At 45.1% G+C, this 18624-nt stretch overlaps 1 protein-coding gene across 2 annotated transcripts in view; it reads right to left on the reverse strand.

The window, feature by feature from the left end:
- Positions 1–18624, reverse strand: part of LOC138282949 (E3 ubiquitin-protein ligase TRIM39-like) — a 197095-nt gene that overhangs the window by 135142 nt on the left and 43329 nt on the right. For both annotated transcript variants that reach the window (XM_069221016.1, XM_069221014.1), the window contains exon 2: positions 11962–12183. In XM_069221016.1, coding sequence (XP_069077117.1) covers positions 11962–12183 — 222 coding nt within the window. The remainder of the gene's footprint in view (positions 1–11961; positions 12184–18624) is intronic.

Genomic DNA, 18624 nt, shown 5'->3' on the forward strand with positions numbered 1-18624 from the left:
AGAAGACCTATTTCTGGAAGATTCTAGTGATGTGTGTGCAAGTCTCAGCTTGTGAAGGCTGAAGTTCCTTGTGACAGTTATGTGGAAGATGAGGTCTGCTATAGAGGCTCTGAGCCTGTGGAAGGCTGCAGGCTTGTTTACGATTCAGAGGAATTTCATGAAAGGTTGGTTCTCGCTAGAATGGTAATTGACTCAGGTAGATGTTTCAACAGCAGGGAGACAACTCAGAACTGGGTGGAACTGTTGCTGAGAGCTGAGAACCCAACCTGACTTGGTGAGTTCAATTATCCAGGAATGATGTGAACCAGGATAAAGCCATATCCCTACTCTGGCACATATATTACTGATCATTCAAAGATGATTTTACGATGGATAGTGCCAAATGCCACAGAGAAGTCTAGGAATATCAAAGCACACGCTCACCTGTTGTGACTCGCTACAAACAGTTCTTCTCTGTTGTTAAGGATGCAGCGTCCAGGGTGGGGTTTAACATCTAAGTAGAGGTCAACCAACAAGTACTTGTATTCAACATGAGTGTGAAGGTGTGATGTGTCTCCCTTACAGGAATGTCCCTGAATGTTTTAGGAATTCCTTGTAATAGACTGTCCTCTTCTTTTAGGATCTCCCTTTGTCACGTCACACCACTTCTAATCTTTCCACTGATTATCACCTATGCTTTACCCTGAGACTTTAGTTGCCCAGGAGACCAGTAGTTTTGAGCCCAAGTGCACCCTCAGACTTTTCATTTGAGGTCATTTCTCATATGCCTGCCACTTAATTTGATGGATGAAAAGCCAAGTGCCTGAGATGTAAGTACTGGAGCCTAGAGGACTCTTGAATTAGAAATCCACTTTTCAAATAACTCAATTTGCCCACAAGCAAAAAGATTTCGGATTATCTTGCACTCCTCCTCTCTCCATCCCTTAAACTGTTTGGCTCTCTTTCCCTTTCCCTGGGTTGAATTAAGATGGAGAGGGAGATAGAAGTGAGGAGGCTGGCCATTGAAGAGAAGAAGATTCTGTTGGCAAACAGACAAGTAGTAGAGAAGTTATGGCAGTAAGTCCCCCACTGCTCGAGATTATATCGGAAATCTCTAACATGGTCTTCACAGAGGTCGATAATAAGTATTTCTCATTGCTGTGCACTAGGAAGTCATAATAGGTGAAATAGAGACATTCCCAAAACCACTGTATACATGGGGAACTACTTTTTATCCGTCTCTCTCGCTCTTCGCTCCAACTGAAGGTGGAGGTGGGCTGCCGGCTTGTAGCAGAGGGCATCAGGCATGCCAATCTCCCAAACTCTTGATGAAATTAACAGTCTCTTATTTACTCTGTTCATCGTTCCCCCTAGACAAAGTCAGTCATTTTCCTCTGCTATGAATTCAGCTCATCCAGGGGAATGGATGGAATAAATATATCAAACTGGGTAAAAAGGTCATTTTCAGAACATTTATTTTTCCACAAAGAGTGTCATCTCCTGAGATCATTGAAAGTCTGTACACATAGCTGAGATCAATGTGCTACATACCAGTCTGACAGACAACGGGAACTAGAGCCACAGGGTAATGGCTCTCCCAGTTGTCTGCTACTACAACCTGGTGTAATGTATTGGGAATGACTTGCTCTGAGGACACCAGATGAGACATTACGGTAGTCATGCTGGCTCCTATGTACCTCAGAGCCTCCACCCTCTGCCCATTTATGGTGACCCACTGCCTATACTTTGCAGTTTTAGAAGGCACCATATCCTCATCACCCAGGGACAACAGGGTAATCTGGTGGACTTCCCCTCTACAGACTGGGGCCATCTCCTCCCCAAGCACTACACTTGCCAACCCTGGGGTTCTACCTTCAGTGGGAGGCTGTGTCCTCTTGGGTCCCTTGTAGTGACCATACTCATAACATTCATAGCACTTGGGCTTGGATTTGTTTTTACCTGAGAAGCCTTTCTGGTAGAGTCAGATTGGGATGGAGACCTTGAGGACTATTTTGAGGGCCTTGAGAGGACTCCTTTTTATCTTCCCCCTCTTTCTTCTAGTGGGAACCATGATCACCCTTTTGGGAGTTCCCCCAGATGCCTTTTTGGACACTCTGGTGCTGGCTCAGAGTTCTGACTCCTCAACACGCTTCCTTGGGTCAGTCAGCTTGCTTTCTACTAGGTGTTGGGGCAGCTCTGTAAAACAACTAGTCAGCATGTGCTCCCTATGAATCAGGTTGTACAGCCCATTGAAATAATCTACATTGCAGCCTCGCACCCAGCCCTTCAATGCCTTGCTAGCATAATCCAGAAAGTCTACTCAGGTCTGGATGGGAAGCTTGTGGCTATCCCTGAACCTCTGTCTATACTTTTCAGGGGTCAAACCAAACTTAGAAAGAAGAATGGCCTTTAATGGAGAATAACTAGTCTGGTCCGCTACCTCTAGAGTCAGGAGTGTGTCCCTCCCCACTGGAGGTATAGATTTCCACAAGCAACCCCCACCCAGTGCCCCTCTGGAACTTCTGGGGCCCTCATGGGTACCTCATAGGCAGACAGTCACTTATCTATATCATCCTTGACCCCATAACGAGGCACCAGGTCTTTGGGAATGTGGACTCTCACCTCTCCAGTAAACACTGCTGATTTGTTGCCACCATTGATGCTAAAAACTGCTTGCTTGCTGATTTGCTGCCACCATTGATGCTAAAAACTGCTTGCTTGACATTAATGTCCAGCGCCTTCAGGCTCAGTTCATGAGCTGGCATGATATTTTTTTCCTCCAGCCTTAGTCTGCTGAGTTAGTTCCAGCTCCAGCTTGAGCTTCCTCTCCTCTCGCCTGTCCTCTAGCTCCAGAGAGACAGTCCTCCAGAAGATACACTGCTCCCTGTCCCATCCTGGGTATCTTCATTCTCCTCCTGGGGGCAGGGATGTTCCTCCTGAAGCCCTTGGTTCATCTGGGGGCCTCGGCCCTCCTCCTCATCCAGTCCCAGGTCCCCTTCTGGATCACCCTTCTCTGTGGCTGTTTGCAGACTCATGACCCACTCATAGGCCCAGAGGGCTATTTGTAGGTCCAACTTAGAAGCCTTCTTGCCCACTTTTAGCCCCCTCTCCTTGCAGAGCTTTTGCAGCTCAGCCTTGTTGAGGCTGTCAACATTGGTGAGATCCATCTCCATTGTAGCAGAGGAAAGTAGGGTCAGTTAAATTTGCGAAAAACAAAAACGGCCAATGGGGACTAATTTAAAAAGTCATGCTTGATTTCAAATTATTTATCTGGAATTTTTGTGTGACACCAATCACTGTATGGTACTGCAAAAACACAAGTCCTGATCCACACCGCTGAACACCAAGAGAAATTGGGTTGTTGGTTGACTGGGGTGTGAGCCCTGGTCAAGCAACAGCCACAATCCATTACAGGCGAACCACAAAAAGTCAATAATTTTATTTCGGCTTAACCCTGGGTAGCTTGGCACAAAAAGCAGTCAGGCTAATCTTCGAGGCAATGAGTTAAGTATCTATGCACTACACAAACAACAACACAGAGAAAATACAACACAATAAAAATCCCAAACCAATTTATAAAAATAGATAAATGTTTAATAGAAATATTTAATACCAAAACCATGAAAATCTAATTAGTAGAACCGGAGTTCTGAATTTTTAAAGTTTAAGGTTCAAAATAACAAGTGCCAGTTTTAGAATTTGGCCACCTGGGCACCTTTAGCACCACTACCAAGGGTCCAGGAATGAATGGAGACCTCTTGGGGTTCAAGACTCACTCAGGCTGGGTCCACGTGCAGGTTTACGATGGTGGGAACCTATTATGTCCCTGTGGCTCAGAACAGGAGACCAGCTAAACTAGCCCTTGTAGTCACTTCTAAAGTCCTGGGGCAGGTGGTGATGCAGGGCTCTACAGCAGAGCTGGCCTCTGAAAGTTCCAAGCAGGCTCCAGGCAGCAAACCAGTCCTTACAGATACAGCAGCAGTCTTGCAGAGTGCACAACAAGTCACAGCAGCAGGCAGACTTCTGAGAGTCCTACCGCAGATCCAGTAGTGAAATGAGGAGTAAGGTCTGATAGCCCTACTTTTATACCCTGATCCTGGTGCCCTGCTCCTAGAATTTGGGAGATGTTTAGAGATGTTTAGAGAAGGGTTCTTTGAAGTTCCTGGAGTTTCCTGCCCCCCTGCCTTGGCTCCTAGCTAGCTGCACTGACAATTTGGGTCATCAAGCCTAGTGTGTTGTGGCAGAGCCCAGACTATTCAGTTGCAAGTGGGGCTGTGCTTAGCTTCCACCTCCCATTAAGTCAATTAATGGCCCATTCAGGCTCTGCTACTCCCTCTATTGTGTGACTGTCTGGGGTGAATTCACAAAGTCTCAACTCTCAGTTACACCCAGTCATGTGACTTAACGCAGGCTGTAGGCACAGCGGGCTAAGGAAAATGCCAGCTTTCTAAAAGTGGTATTTTAAAACTTGTCATGATAAATCCAACTTAACCATTAAAGAGAGTTTATCATTACAAGTTCATAGATACCAGACATGACATATCTACAACCTCTAGTTTAGGAATTACAACTTATTAATTTTAATAAGGGATTCCCAATGTTACACTATGGGAGGGGTAGGCCTCTCAGTGGTAAGAAAACACATTTCGGAGTGTTACAATACTAGGGCATGTAAAACTAAAAAGTACATATCCTATCATTTGATTACACAGCACCCTGCGCTGTGGGCTACCTAGGGCCTAACTTAGGGCTAACCTATATGTAGTAAAAGGGGAGTTTAAGGCTTGGCAAGGGGTTTTAAATGCTAAGTCGATATGGCAGTGGTACCCTGCCTCCAGGCTGCAATGGCAGGCCTGGGACAAGTTTTGAAGTGCTACGTAAGTGGGTGGCAATATAAGTGGTGCAGACCCACTGATAGCAGTTAATTTACATGCCCTGGGTATATGCTATACCATTCTGCAAGGAATCTATATGTAAATTAAATATGCCAATCAAATCATGTTTTAGTGAGAGAGCACAAGCACTTTAGCACTGGTTAGCAGTGGTAAAGTGCAGAGTTGTAATGCTAACAAGCAAAAATCTAGCACAAAGTGCGATGAGCAAGGCAAAATGTTTTGGGGGTGACCGTGTAGAGAGGGTAATTTCCAACAGATGAGTTGTCTATCGTTCATTATCTTGCCTCTATCTGCCCCCAGTAAAGCCAACTTGGTCAGATTCTTTTTGATAATCCATGATCTTATCAAGGATGTTGCACAGTATCTTAACAAAAATGTTAACATCACTTTAAGGAGCACTATTGGGTAATACAATGTACAGTCTTCTGGGTTCTTCTCTGTTCTCAGGCAAGTGTCTTACTCGTTCCTAGTTTGTAACAGTCCACTAAGGCTTTAAAGAGATTGCCAAGTGACTTATCCAGTAGAGTTGAAAAAGTATTGTAGAATTGTGCAGGACGTCTGTTGCAACCAGGGGCTTTGTTCAGGTGCATTTGTCTGATTACCCCATGAGCTTCCATAATCTCAAACGTTTATCCAACTCCTCGACCCTGTTAGATGGGATGCAAAGTAAAGCTCTAGCCTGTACCTATTCCTTTATTGCCTAAAGTCACTGAAATAAGCCTTGAAAGACTAATTATTTCTCCTCCCTGCACACCCATATGCTATTCTCACTTCCTAGTTTCCCTATGTGGCCTCTGGCTCTCAGAATTTTCAATCTCCTGGCCAAGCACATACCCACTTTGTTTCCCCTCTCATAAAAGGTTTGTCTCAGCAGCAGGAGCATAAACTCTGTCCGATTCAATCTCTTCATGCTCAGTTGACCCCTGAGCCCAGCCAGCCTGAAATGCTTTGCTGCAGTGCTCCTCTGCTTATCTTATCTCTCCAGATCCCTCAGCATTTTGACTAGTTTGCACTCCAATAGCTTATTGCCCCTTCACACATTAACCAAAACAGAAGCTGTATCCCCAGACCACTGCCTTGAATGCATTTCAGTTTGTTGAGTGAGATGAATAGTCAGCTCAGATGGACTCAGAGAAGTGTTCTAGTTCTTTTGCCTTTTCCGCTTTATATACTGGGTCTTTCAGTAGCTCCGACGCCAGTCTGCTGTCCCCTCCCCCCACCCTTTCCTCCTGATGATGATCGGTGATAGAGATGTTGCGTGTGCCATGCGTCTTCAAGCCCAGCTTTGCAAAATTCCTCCATAGGCTCTTTGACATTGCCATGAGCTTCCTTTCACTCTTCCCAAATTGTTTATCTGCGGGGTCCACAGTACATTAAGGTGGCCTCCCACCATCATCTCACCTATGACACCTTAAATCAGGTTCTTCATTGTGTCTTTCAGGAACCACTCCTGTGCCACATTCTAGAAACAGAGGTTTATGAGGTTTATTTCAGCTACACTTTAATGCTATCCTCATGACTCTCCCCTCTTGGTCACTATAGATGCTGGCCCTGTCTTATAGCAGTGTGCATTTAGAGAGGATGGTTGCTCCTCCAGCTCTTGTGTGGCCAAGACTCAGTATTGAAGGCGTCAGGACATTCTAACCAGATCTGCCCCTGACAGATATGTTTACCGTATGAATAGCATATATAGATGTTGATGCACATAGTGCCATATTCTTTTTTTCTTTCTGGGAGAGTTCAGGCCTTTCACATTAAGTGATATTAATATAAATTGACAAGTTGCTTTAATTATAGCCAATTAGACTCCAACTAGCCAAAATGTCTATCCTAATCCTAAATGTGTAACTCTAAACCTGGAAAAAAACACTGATAGCCTGCAGGGTCTGTAGCATTCCATTACCAGAAGCTCCGAAGGGCCCAAGAAGCATCCCCTGCCATTTCCCAACAGGGAGTCAACGGTGGTTGCTATATCAACAGTTTTAGTTTTGCAGCTTCACTGTGAATTCATGGCATCCATGCCGCTGCCAGGGTACCATGGTTGAAACTCACAGAGTTCTCTTGCTGGAGTTGACTTTCCGCCTTCAGACTGCACCTTTCTCCCCCATGAACCCCCTTCCAATATTCAAACTTTTGTCCTTTAACTCCATCAGGCATTGCATGTCGGCTTGTTCCAGATGTTCCACCTGTACCTTTGCTGTCTCCTGTTGATGCTTGAGTGGGTGGCTTGCACTCTTTCCTCTGTTGCAGGGTTATTACAGATACATTTCGAAATGGCAGTCCCTGTGTCTGTCCATGCTTGAAGCAGGTTAGTTTATTGGTCTGGGATTTTATCGTTTTACCTACAGTCCAACATTATGGCCATTATATTGCTTGATTTCCACCAAGCTCGCAGGTGCATTTTCCCTCTCCATGTTCATGTGCTCACACTATTCCGATCATTGTTTCTTCATTTGTTAACAGTACACCTCCATAAATATTTATGAAGCACCTTTAGATGCCATTGCCCTGCACTTCCTCCATTAAATTGCGAATCCAGACATTGTCCCTGTTGGTTTGTAACCTCCTTCTACCATTGGTTCAGGGACTCTATATCTGCAAGGTGTCCCTCCAGTTTAGTTCGCAGGGATGCAAATCCTCCCACCAGAGTCTTTTCGAAGCTGGCTTTCAGCTGCTCTAGACAGTCCTTCAGACCATCCTTTGTAAGGTGGTGAGGCCCTTGCTAACATGCCTCTGGTGATGCTGTGTCAGTCCTGGCTTTGTTGCCTTTCAGGAAGAGGTTGATTATTAGTCTCCTGGTTTGCTAGTCTGTGGCATGTATCTTGCTCACCCTTCCTAACTCTGCCCTTTCCAAAGGGGCAAAACAAGTCTTCAGTCTAGTGCTGGTTCTCTCTTTGGCCCCAGACTTATCAAGCACCACAGAGAGTGAGAGGAGGTCTGCCCCCAGCCTCCGGATGTTGAGTCTCCAGGGTATTCCTAGGAACCCCTGCCACACCACTTGAGAGACCCTCCAGGTTCCTCGCTAACACAGCCTTTCCCCTGTTGGTCTCAATCCTCCATAGGGTCCCAATGTATTAACTCCGACTACCTCTTACTCCAGCTTATTGGCAGAGGCACTCTCCTATGTTAGTCGGACTGTCAGTGGTTACCACATTTTACCTAACTCACTTCACTCCACAAAGACAGCCTGGTCTGCGGTGCTCTCCCACATGTTGAGATTAAATGCGTGGGTCACATAATTTCTTCTTCCTGGTCAAGCAGAATCACTGCCACCTCACCTCACCTCTCCCACTCAAGGTCCAGTGAACCACCAAGAAGTTGCTTGTTTATGGCATACTAACTCATGGCCAGCTACCATGTCTTCTGAAACCTGGCTGGCGTCTCATGAGCACCCACAGTTCACCACTCTGAGCTCCATGTGGCATCCTCTATTCTCTTGGGGGACAGGGGATGCCACCAAGTCATAGCAATCTCCAATGTCTTCTGGGGTCTACATGGTATCCTCTGTCCTCTCAGAGGCTTCAGCATTTTCATCAGGGCCAGTCCTCATCTGCTGTGGGACCAATTAATCAGTGCTGTTTTATGCAGTGACACAGCAACTGGTCGTGGAGTAGTACACAGAGCGATGTAAAGGAGCTCCTACCGCACCACCTTCTTGGGCAAAGTCTTAGGGTTTGGTTTTAGGAGGAGCAGAGGGATGAATACATGCATTAGTGGAGTGATGAAGGAATTTCTGAGTTTCTGGTGAATCTCATTGGTGGGAGCAGTAGCATTATTGTGATTTATAATAATGGCCAAGTTCCCAACATTAGCAGTAGAGATAACGGTGGGCGTGTTTTTTTGAATGAGGCAACATTCATAGTGTATGACTACAATATCTGGGTGGAAATGCTGGATGGTCATGAGGGTCTGGAAATGAACTAATGAAAGCTGAAGTTGAGGTAGGTGTTGCAATGTCACTGCTTTTTCTGGGAGAGCAGATTTTATTGCTGAAGAAAGACATGTCATTGCCTCAAAGGTCTTTGAGGGGGCAAGGTGGCTGGGAAATAAGGTTTTGATGCAGAAAACTCTTTTCATGCTCTAAACCATGCTTTGGAGTTCTCAGTTTCTATTAATCGAGCTTGGATATGCATGTGTTTGGCTTTGGTACAGGCAGCTTTGTGATTGTGACACTGGTCAGGAAACAGCTGGTCAGATTACGATTTTTATTTCACCATTGTCTCATGAAAACCCTTTCATTAAACCACTGATTACCTTTTTTGCTGTTATGTGTGAGTTTTTTAATTGGAGTCCATTGGCTCAGCACCTAGGGAAAGCTGGATTTGAAATGATCAAGAATGATCAATCGTGAGTTTCATGGGTGGGATGATTTAACTATGGAAGGTTTGTGAAAAGCACTCCTCATCTGGAGAGTTCTATTGTTTGGTAGGTAGATGTTGTAATAAAGAGTTAACATCACGCAATAAAGTATAATTAGGCAGCAAGAGCTTGGCATCAAGGTGAGTAGTTATGAGGAAGGTCTTCGAGGTGCTCTTGTTGGGGAGAGGTGGTTCTTGAAGTGCAGACAACAAGGGCTTGGCTTTAGGGTGAATATGTATGAGGACATTCTTTCAGTAGTTGTGTCAATGTAGGACTGGGTGGTAATTGAAGTGTAATTATGAAGCATGTGCTTTACTTTAGGGTGGGTAGTTATGATGGAAGCCACTGAAATTTGTGTTGGGTTTAGGACTGGGTGATTCTTGAAGTGTTATTAGGTTACTAGGCAGTGTGGATTTGACATTAGGGTGGATACTTATGAGAAAGTTATTTGAGGAGCTCTTTTGGTGGTAGGATTGGATGGATCTTGAAATGTAATTAGGCAGTGACAGCTTTGCTTTAGGGTAGGTAGTTGTGAGTCAGGTTTTTGAGAAGTTGTGTTGGGGTAGGGTTTGTCCTTAAAGTGCAACTAGACAAAAGGGATTGACTTTAGGGTGTGTAGTTATGAGGGAAGTGTTTGAGGAGCTCTGCTGGGGAAAGGATTGGGTGGTTGTTGAAGTGTAATTTAGCAGTGACGGCTTGACTTTAGGCTAAATACTTATCAGATGGTTCTTTTATGAGCTGTGTTGAGGTACCCTTGGATGGTAATTGACGTTTAATTAGGAGATATGGGCTTGACATTAGGGTGGGTAGTAATGAAGGATGCCATTGAGGAACTGTGTTGGGGGTAGTACTGGACAGTTCTTGAAGTGTTTTGACTGGAGCTTAGATAGTTATGAGGAAGCGTGTCAGCTTGTGTTAGGGTAGGACTGGATGAGACTTGTAATATAAATAGTCAGTGAGGGCCGGGGTTTAGAGTGAATATCTATGAGGAGGATCTTTGAGGAGTTGTGTTGGGTAGCATTGAATTGCACTTGAAGTGCAATTAGGCAGTGAAGGCTTCACTTTAAGGTGGGGAGTTATGAGGAAGAACTTTGAGGTGTTGTGCTTGGGTAATGATTGGATGAGAGTTGAAGTGTACTTAGATAATGATGGATTAGCATAATGTAGATACCTATGAGGAATTCCTTTGAGGAGTTGTGTTGAGAGAGGAAGGGGAAGGATTTGAAGTGTAATTAAACAGTGAAGGCCTGTTTTGTGGGTAAATACGTACAAGGAAGGTATTTGAGGAATTGTGCTAGGATAGGTTTGGGTGGTTGCTGAAATGTTATTTGGCAGTGTGGGTTTGACTTTACAGTGATTAACTATGAGGAAGGATATTGAGGAGTTGTGCTGGGGATAAGATTGGATAGTTCTTGAAGTGTAATTAGGCCGTGTGGGCTTTGGTTAAGGGTCAGTAGTGAAGAGGAAGGTCTTTGAGTTGCTGTGCCATGGGTAGGGCTGGATGAGGTTGAAGTGCGATTAGACAATGTGGGTTTGGAGTAAGTGAAATACATTTGATGGCTGCCTTTGAGGACTTGTGTTGCAATAGGAAGGAAAAGTACATGAAGTGCAATTACAATATGAAGGTTTGTCTTTAGGGCATCAGGAGAGGAAAGAGGCTTTTGAGAAGTTGTTTCGGTGACAGTATGGAAGGGTTGGAAGTGTAGTTAGGCAGTAGTCCCATCCCCTGTGGCCGATATTCTTCTGGGGAGGGTGTGTGTGGCCCTCCTCCCCATACCATACAATGCCTCTGGCAACCCCTAAGTCTGAATTTCATTTATGTGGGGCGGGGGAATAGTACGGCCCGGGTGTCCCTATCACCTGGCACCCTCAGTGTTATTTTTTGGGGAGGAGCAATTGGACCATCTTCTCCAAACCACTGTATGGAGGACAACTTCCTCCAGGGCCCACAGTGTTATTTTTTGGGGTAAGGGAGCGTGGGGCCCTCCTTTCAAAGTGTGTTATAATCCCGGGGACCCAGCCTACTGGAACCGGCTTGCTGTTGGTGTCTTTGATGTCCATCCCCCTGGACATTGTTCTCCGTCCCATGAGAACGCAGGCAGGGATGACTTCAGTGCTTCCACTCAGTGAGTCAGAAAGGCATCTGACGGGTCTTAGCACACATGTTTCTTCCTGTACGTGCTCTCACGGGAGAACAAACACAGAATTGATCCTAGCCTGTGGGACCAAGAAGGAAAGCAGCTCCAAACCCATCTCCCACCTGCACCTGGGATGGGGGCTGGCAGGGAGCCAGCAGCCCCCAACAAATAAAGTTAACTGTGCGTGTCGGGTGGGATCAGGAAACCCACAAATGAATAAATAAATATTATTCAATAAAGGGGAAAGAATACTAAAAGAGCTGAAAGAGCTGCTCCTTTATTATTTACTGCTCCTACCAAATCACCCTTCATGGCCTAATTTAAATGCATTGTACTTCCTGGTGGTACCCAGTATGGGCAGGGACACAAACAACATGTTTTTAACTGTTGTTGAGGGCTGCAGACAGTGCACACCCTGGTAGCACACAAGCAGTCAGTGGAAATTGAACATGTCTGTTTACTGTTTTGGGCTGTCGGTAAACTAACCCCTTCTAAAGATCATGAATGTTCCCCTCTTACATGTAACACCTCACACACCATATGAATGGAGCACTTCTGTATTGTCTTACATTTACCAAGCGGTGTCTCACCTTCAGGGACTCCAAGGCTGGTTCCTCACATTTCTTCTCAATCTTGGTTATCAGGGCACTGGGAGAAGTGAGCTCGGTGATATTCACTTTTTGTAGCATGGTCATTTTCATCTTCTTCATCGCCTCCGGTCTACTTTGCGGGCTCTCCACTTTTTCTCCCAGGGATTGGCACAGCTGTTCATCCACAGAAGGAATTTTATCCTTCTCAGCTCTTATTTTGTTCTGTCAGAAGCAAAGAAAAGCTTGTCAGATATTGTGAAGCACAGCCATCCTTAGGGTTCAGGTTAAAGGGGTGTGAGGCTCATTCAAATACCAAACTTTAAACAAGCATTTACAATGTAATGGATCTCACATTTACTCAAGTTAGAGCTATTAGCATTGTAAATTCCTAACTGGAGGTTTCTTGCCACCTAAATTGAAAATGAAAAGTAAAATAGTTGACATAGGCAAGCTGATTCAAAGCACTATAACCGCCATCAGCGCGTAGGAGAGACACAAAAAGATAAAGAAGTTCGCTCGCAGTCAAACGTAACAGCAGTCGTGCAATTATCCAGGTAACAGGGGCAGTTTGCAAGGCGGTAACAAAAACGCCCAAGGAGGGACAAACATAAAGCATTTACCAATGTTATCAAAGGATTTTTGAAAGGCAAGCACACGAAAGCGTGAAAGTGATGGGCATGCGGTGGGAGTGGTTAAAAGCCCACCATACTTACAAAAGGTCACAGCGCTTGCACGTTCAACACAAAAAACGACAGCTGAACTGGTGTTGTTAGTGTTTCAGAATGTGTAACACATTCAAAGCCTTTACAGCATGTATTAATTGTCATTAACGCAGTTCCTTTTTGTAAATAATAAATAATACCCACTGCAGAAAGCTTGATGGCCATGGACACATTTTAAGTGACCCAAGAGCAGCTTGGTGGGATGAACAACCATTTGCCGAACACAAGGAAGGGCTCAAGAGGGCGGAGCTTAGAAGGTGCTGGGTTCATGTTAACTGGTGATGCAAATTTGTGTGCTTCCCGGGTGCTGATGGACCAAAGGCTGACCCCTGCTTCTCAATCGGAGCAGGAAACTCCATTTTAATTAAAGCGTAGACCGCAGTTTTTTTGTCTCACACAACTTTATGTAGAACTTTATTCACAGCTTTCCAAACAAAGTCTTTGTGTTTCATTGAATAACGTGCTATATGTTTCTACAATGTGATTGTTTCCTTTTAGCGGTCGTTTAGGCCTTTAATCTTTGGATCCTGCTTCACCCACCGAAATAACAAAAAACGTTTGTGTGCTTCAAAAGCGACACTGTCTTAGAGCCCTTGCATCACTCTCAAAAGATTTATAAGGTTTGCTTCTTATAATATCGGTGACTGGAGTTCATGTCAATCACGACTGGTCATGAACATAGCAGTTCCAACATTTACATGTATTATGAGCAAAAAGATGTGTAGTACGCATTAGAATTGTTAAGTACAGACAAAATATCAACAGGCGCTGCTATACTGTGGAAGAAGCGTTAAAAAACCAGTTGAGGGACTGTATTACTTTTAAACAGTGCAGTATATTAATCATAGAATTTAAACTATATATTCCAAACTGCAGCCATCTGTAAATTGCTCATATGAATTCAACAGGAAGACATTTGTGAACCGCTGCAGTCTACAAATCATATACGCTTGATAAATAATAGGTTGGCATAATTTCTGGCATTTCATGTTGCTTTGGTTACTCAAAATTCCTGACATTATTGCTGTTATGCCACGTTGCACAATTTCAAGTCAATTCAAGTTTAAATTCTTTCATGAAAGCATGGGAACAATGTAAAACGAGTTAGCGCTATTAACGTTGTAAATTTCTTAACTGGACTTTTCTTGCCACATAAATTGAAAATGAAAAGTAAAACAGTTGACATAAGCAAGCCGATTCAAAGCGCCACTGCCAAAATAAATAATTTTAAAAAACAAGCACGATCACGATATGTAAAACCTTGAATTTGCAAAAGAGCACTAGGATAAACAATAGAATTAAACTGGTAGTCATGAAAAGCGCTCGATTATGGAATAAAAAGAAAAAGTAGTCCAGAAAACATATGGAAAACATGAAGCCTTGTATGTTTTCAGTAGTTTACCGGTGCTCTCAAGGAGGGCTAGACACCGGAAAAGGCATGACATATGCATGCCCTTCACTAATGAAATCAAGCAAATTTGAAAAGGCAAGTCCACAAAAGCCCACAGAGCGATTACAACAGGGGCCAGAGCACTTGCGCGCTCAACCCTAAAAACTGCTTTATTTTGGTTCTGAACTGCCGCCTTTTGCAATCTCTCCTACTGCTGCTTTCCTTCTTTCTTGCACTCCCACACTTCTCATTGGTAGACATGAGGAGGCTTAGGAGTAGAGAACCAGTGCTATCAGCTGGATTGTGGTGTTGGAGAAGACCTATTTCTCGGAGATTCTAGTGATGTCTGTGTCAATCTTAACTTGTGAACACAGAAGTCCCTTGTGACAGTTATGTGGCAGATGAGTCCTGCTCTAGAAGCTCTGTGACTGTAGAAGACTGTAGGCATTTTCACGATCAGCAGAAGTTTAACCAATGGTTGGTTCTCACTTGAATGGTAATGGACTCAGGTAAATGTTTTAAAGGCAGCAAGTCTACTCAGAACTGTGTGTAACTGTTGCTGAGAGCTGAGAACCCAACCTGACTTGATGAGCTCAATTATCCAGGAATGAAGTGAACCAAGGTAAAGCCGTATCCCTACTCTGGCACATATATCGCTGATCGCTCAAAGATGATTTTACGATGGATAGTGTCAAACGCCACGGAGAGGTCTAGGAGTGTCAGAGCACACGCTCACCTGTTGACCCTCGCCATGATCAGCTCTTATCTCTTGTTAAGGGTGCAATCTCCATGCTGGCTGGGGTTTAACATCTAAATGGAGGTCACCCAGCAAGTACTTGCATTCCACAGGTGTGTGAAGGTGTGACGTGATGACAGATTCTAGAGCCTTCAGTATGCAGAGGAGATCGGAGATGGAAGTGTCACTACACATGGCCTCAGGGTCAGTGTTGGGATTTTTGTAACTCATATTCATTTATTGGATTTCCAGTATTAACTATGAGCTTAAACTAACAGTGAACTATTCTGAAATCCAAGGTACTTCCCTGGCCCTTCCCCTCCCACCTTGATCGACAGTTGTGAAATCCATGTTATTGGTGTCTTATCAGCGTACCTGCAAAACCGTTGCCATAGCACATAATGCTCCTATTAGACCTGACATCCTTAGGGTGGTCACCACCCAACGTTTTGCCTGTCTCCCTCCATTTTTCTGACCCTGTTTTGCTGGCTTTAGTATTCTGCGCACTTTACCACTGCTGACCAGTGCTAAAGTTCATGTGCTCTCTCCCATAAACTTGATAACATTGGGTCCTACCCAATTGGCACATTTAATTTACCTGTAATTCCTTTGTTAAGTGCACCATATGTGCCTAGGGTCTGTAAATCAAATTTTACTATTGGGCCGGCAGCACTGATTATGCCACCCACATAAATAGCCCCTTAACCATGTCTCAGGCCTGCCATTTCAATGCTTGTGTGTGCAGTTTCACTGCCACTTCGAATTGGCATTTAAAACTACTTGGCAAGCCTTAAATCCCTTTTTCTTCATATAAGTCACCTCCAAGGTAGGCCCTAAGTAACCCATTGGGCAGGGTGCCATGTAAGTAAAAGGCTGGACATGTACGTATGTGTTTTACATGTTTTGGTAGTGTAACACTCCTAAATTCCTTTTCCACTACTGTGAGGCCTGCTCCTCCCATTGACTAGCATTCGAACTGTCACGCAGTTCAGCGCTAGAGAGGATCCAAGCCACCGGTCGTGGATGCAGATGGTGCCTGCAGGGGAGTGATACCTTCACCCCTAGGGAGATTCCTTCGCTCTTCTGGTGCAGGCTGAAGACAGGCTGTCCTCTGAGAATGCACGAGCAGGAAACAGTTGCAGTTGCTGGCAGGAGCTACAGATACAATGTTGCAGAAGTCATCTTTGCTACTTTGTTGCAGTTTGTATAGGTCTTGGAGGATCCAGATGCAGTTTCTTCGGTGAGAAGGTGAAGTGGAGGATGCAGAGGATTCCTGCTGGAGTCTTGCAATCCGAATCTGAAGAAGCATCCAAAGAAGAGACCCTAAATAGCCCTGAAAGAGGGATCGGTCAACTAGCCGGTAGGCACCTATCAGGGGAGGGCTCTGAAATCACTTGCTGGCACTGGCCACTCAGATGCTGCCAGGGTTTCCTGCCAACCTTGGAGACAAGATGGCAGAACCCAGGGACCCTCTGGAGGAGCTCTGAGCACCACCCATAGTGGTGATGGACAGGGGAGTGGTCACTCCGCTTTCCTTTGTCCAGTTTCATGACAGAGTGGGGACTGGGTCATTCTAAATTAGGGTAGCTACACCCAATAAGAGACCACTTCCTGTGGGCAGAGGTCACTTCCATATACCTGACTACTTTCCTTCCATGCCAGATGGAGGAAAATGAAATGGAGGGTCACCTCGCGTGCAACACCTTAGGGTTGGTACAAGCTGGGGCTGATCAATCCTCCTGTCCTTTGTCTGGTTTTGTGCCACTGCTCCCACCAAAAGTGGGGGTTTGCAATGTGGGCAGCCTTCTACTGCTAGCAGAAGGCTTGGGGGTTGAATTTCAAGGGCAGTAACCCGCTAGCAGGGCAGTGCACATTCCTGAGGAGGGGAATGATTACATCTCCACCCAGGAAGGGCTTTGTTCTGGGACCCAGAGAGCAGCTTCTCTCACCCCAGGGTCCCAGAATCTTGTCTGGTGGTGGCAGGCTGGTTGTGACCGGCCAGCAACCATACCAGTGTAGTTAGCTTTTGCAGGGGCCACCTCTAGGTTGACCCCTGGGTACATTTTGCAATAGATCCAATACTTGTACCAGTTTGGATTCATTATTCTGAGTTGTTTGATATAAACAACCCAGGATGCATAGTAGCCATCACATAGCTGTGAAATGCGTACTGATCAGTGTCCAGCACATGCATTTACAATGTCTGCACTGTTGATTTACTATGTCCCAGGTTCAGCAAGGACACAGTAGTGGCATATTGCTCAATCAGCTATGCCCTCACATAAAGTTTAGTGCACCCTGCCTTAGGGCCAGAAGGCATGCCACAGGGGTGAATTACCTATATTGCAAGCAGTGTATAGAAATTGCATTTTAGGATTGCACCAGGACACAGCCTTAAAGGGCAGTGCTGGGAGCACCTAGATGCATGGCCCTTGATGATGGCACAATCTCTGTTGCTGCCCTCAGATGCCTAACCTTAGTACCCCATGCCTAAGTACCATTTACTAGGGGCTTGTATTGGCAGCTAAAGGTATTACCAATTGTGCCAATGCATCTCAACAGTTTTAGGAAGGGGATCTGGCCCAGGGAACCTGGTTAGCTGGGGCCCTGGGCACTAATAACTTTGTGACCACATCAAATAACAGGCAAAAAACGGGGGGCTAACCATGACAAAAGAGGCCTTTCCTCACAAGTACTGTGGTTAAAACTCACAGAGTCCTCTTGCTAAATAGAGTCCACTTTCTGTCTTCAGAATGCATCTACCTCTCCATGAACCCTCATCCAATATTCAGACTCGTTTTCTTTAACTCCATTTGGCATTGCATGCCGGCTTGTCCTAAATTTGTCACTGTGATTCTAGAGGCATTTCCACTCTGGGTTCTCTTCTTTCCAGCAGTACATGGAATCTACGTATCTTTTTGTGCAGCAGTTTTGTCAGGTCTCTTCACTGGGCTCAGGAAGGAAAAGATTCCCCCGGATATCTAATCGCCTGTCTCCCCCCTGCCATGTGAATTGTGTGCCTGTTGGGAAGGTCCACTTGTACCTCATTTGTCTCCTGTTGACTTCTTGAGTGAGAGTCTCACACTCTCTCCTGTGGTGCAGGTTCATTAAAGAGATATTTTAGAATATCAGCATTTGTGTCTCTTCACACTTGAAGCTGGTTAGTTTTTTGGCCTGGGATATTATAATTTTCCTTCAGCTTATAGTCCAACATGTTGGCCACTATATTACTTAGTTTTCCACCAGGCTTGCAGGTCACACAATGTCTTCTTCCTGGTCGAGCAGAATCACCCTGTCACCTGACCTCTGCAACCCAAGGTTCAGTGAACCACCAAGAAGTCGCTAATTGCTGGCATATTAACTCATGGCCAGCTACCATGTCTTCTGGAGCCTGGCTGGCATCTCCTGAGCATACACAGTTTATAACTCTGCTCCACGTGGCGTCCTCTATTCTCTTGGCGGTACAGGGGATGCCACTACGTCACAGCCAGCTCCAATATCGTTTGGGGCCTGGCTGCCATTTTATGAGCCTCCTGAGCTCGCTGCTCTGTCCCTTACATGGTTTCACCCATCCTCATGGAGGCTTCTGATTTGTCGATAGGACCTGTCCCCTCAACTGCCTTGGAACCAATAATCAGTACTGTATTCTGCTGTGACACAACACCTGGTCAGGGATTAAAGGAAAAGACTGAACTCTGTAGGATCAAAGCTATCTTTCTCCGTGAAGGGCTCTCTTCTTGATTCTAAGATACAATTAATTCTGACTACTTTTCTGCATTTTGTCCTGAAAGAAGCATGCAATGACTCACACAAAG

Source organism: Pleurodeles waltl, chromosome 2_2 (assembly GCF_031143425.1).
Source record: "Pleurodeles waltl isolate 20211129_DDA chromosome 2_2, aPleWal1.hap1.20221129, whole genome shotgun sequence".
Lineage (NCBI taxonomy): Eukaryota > Metazoa > Chordata > Amphibia > Caudata > Salamandridae > Pleurodeles > Pleurodeles waltl.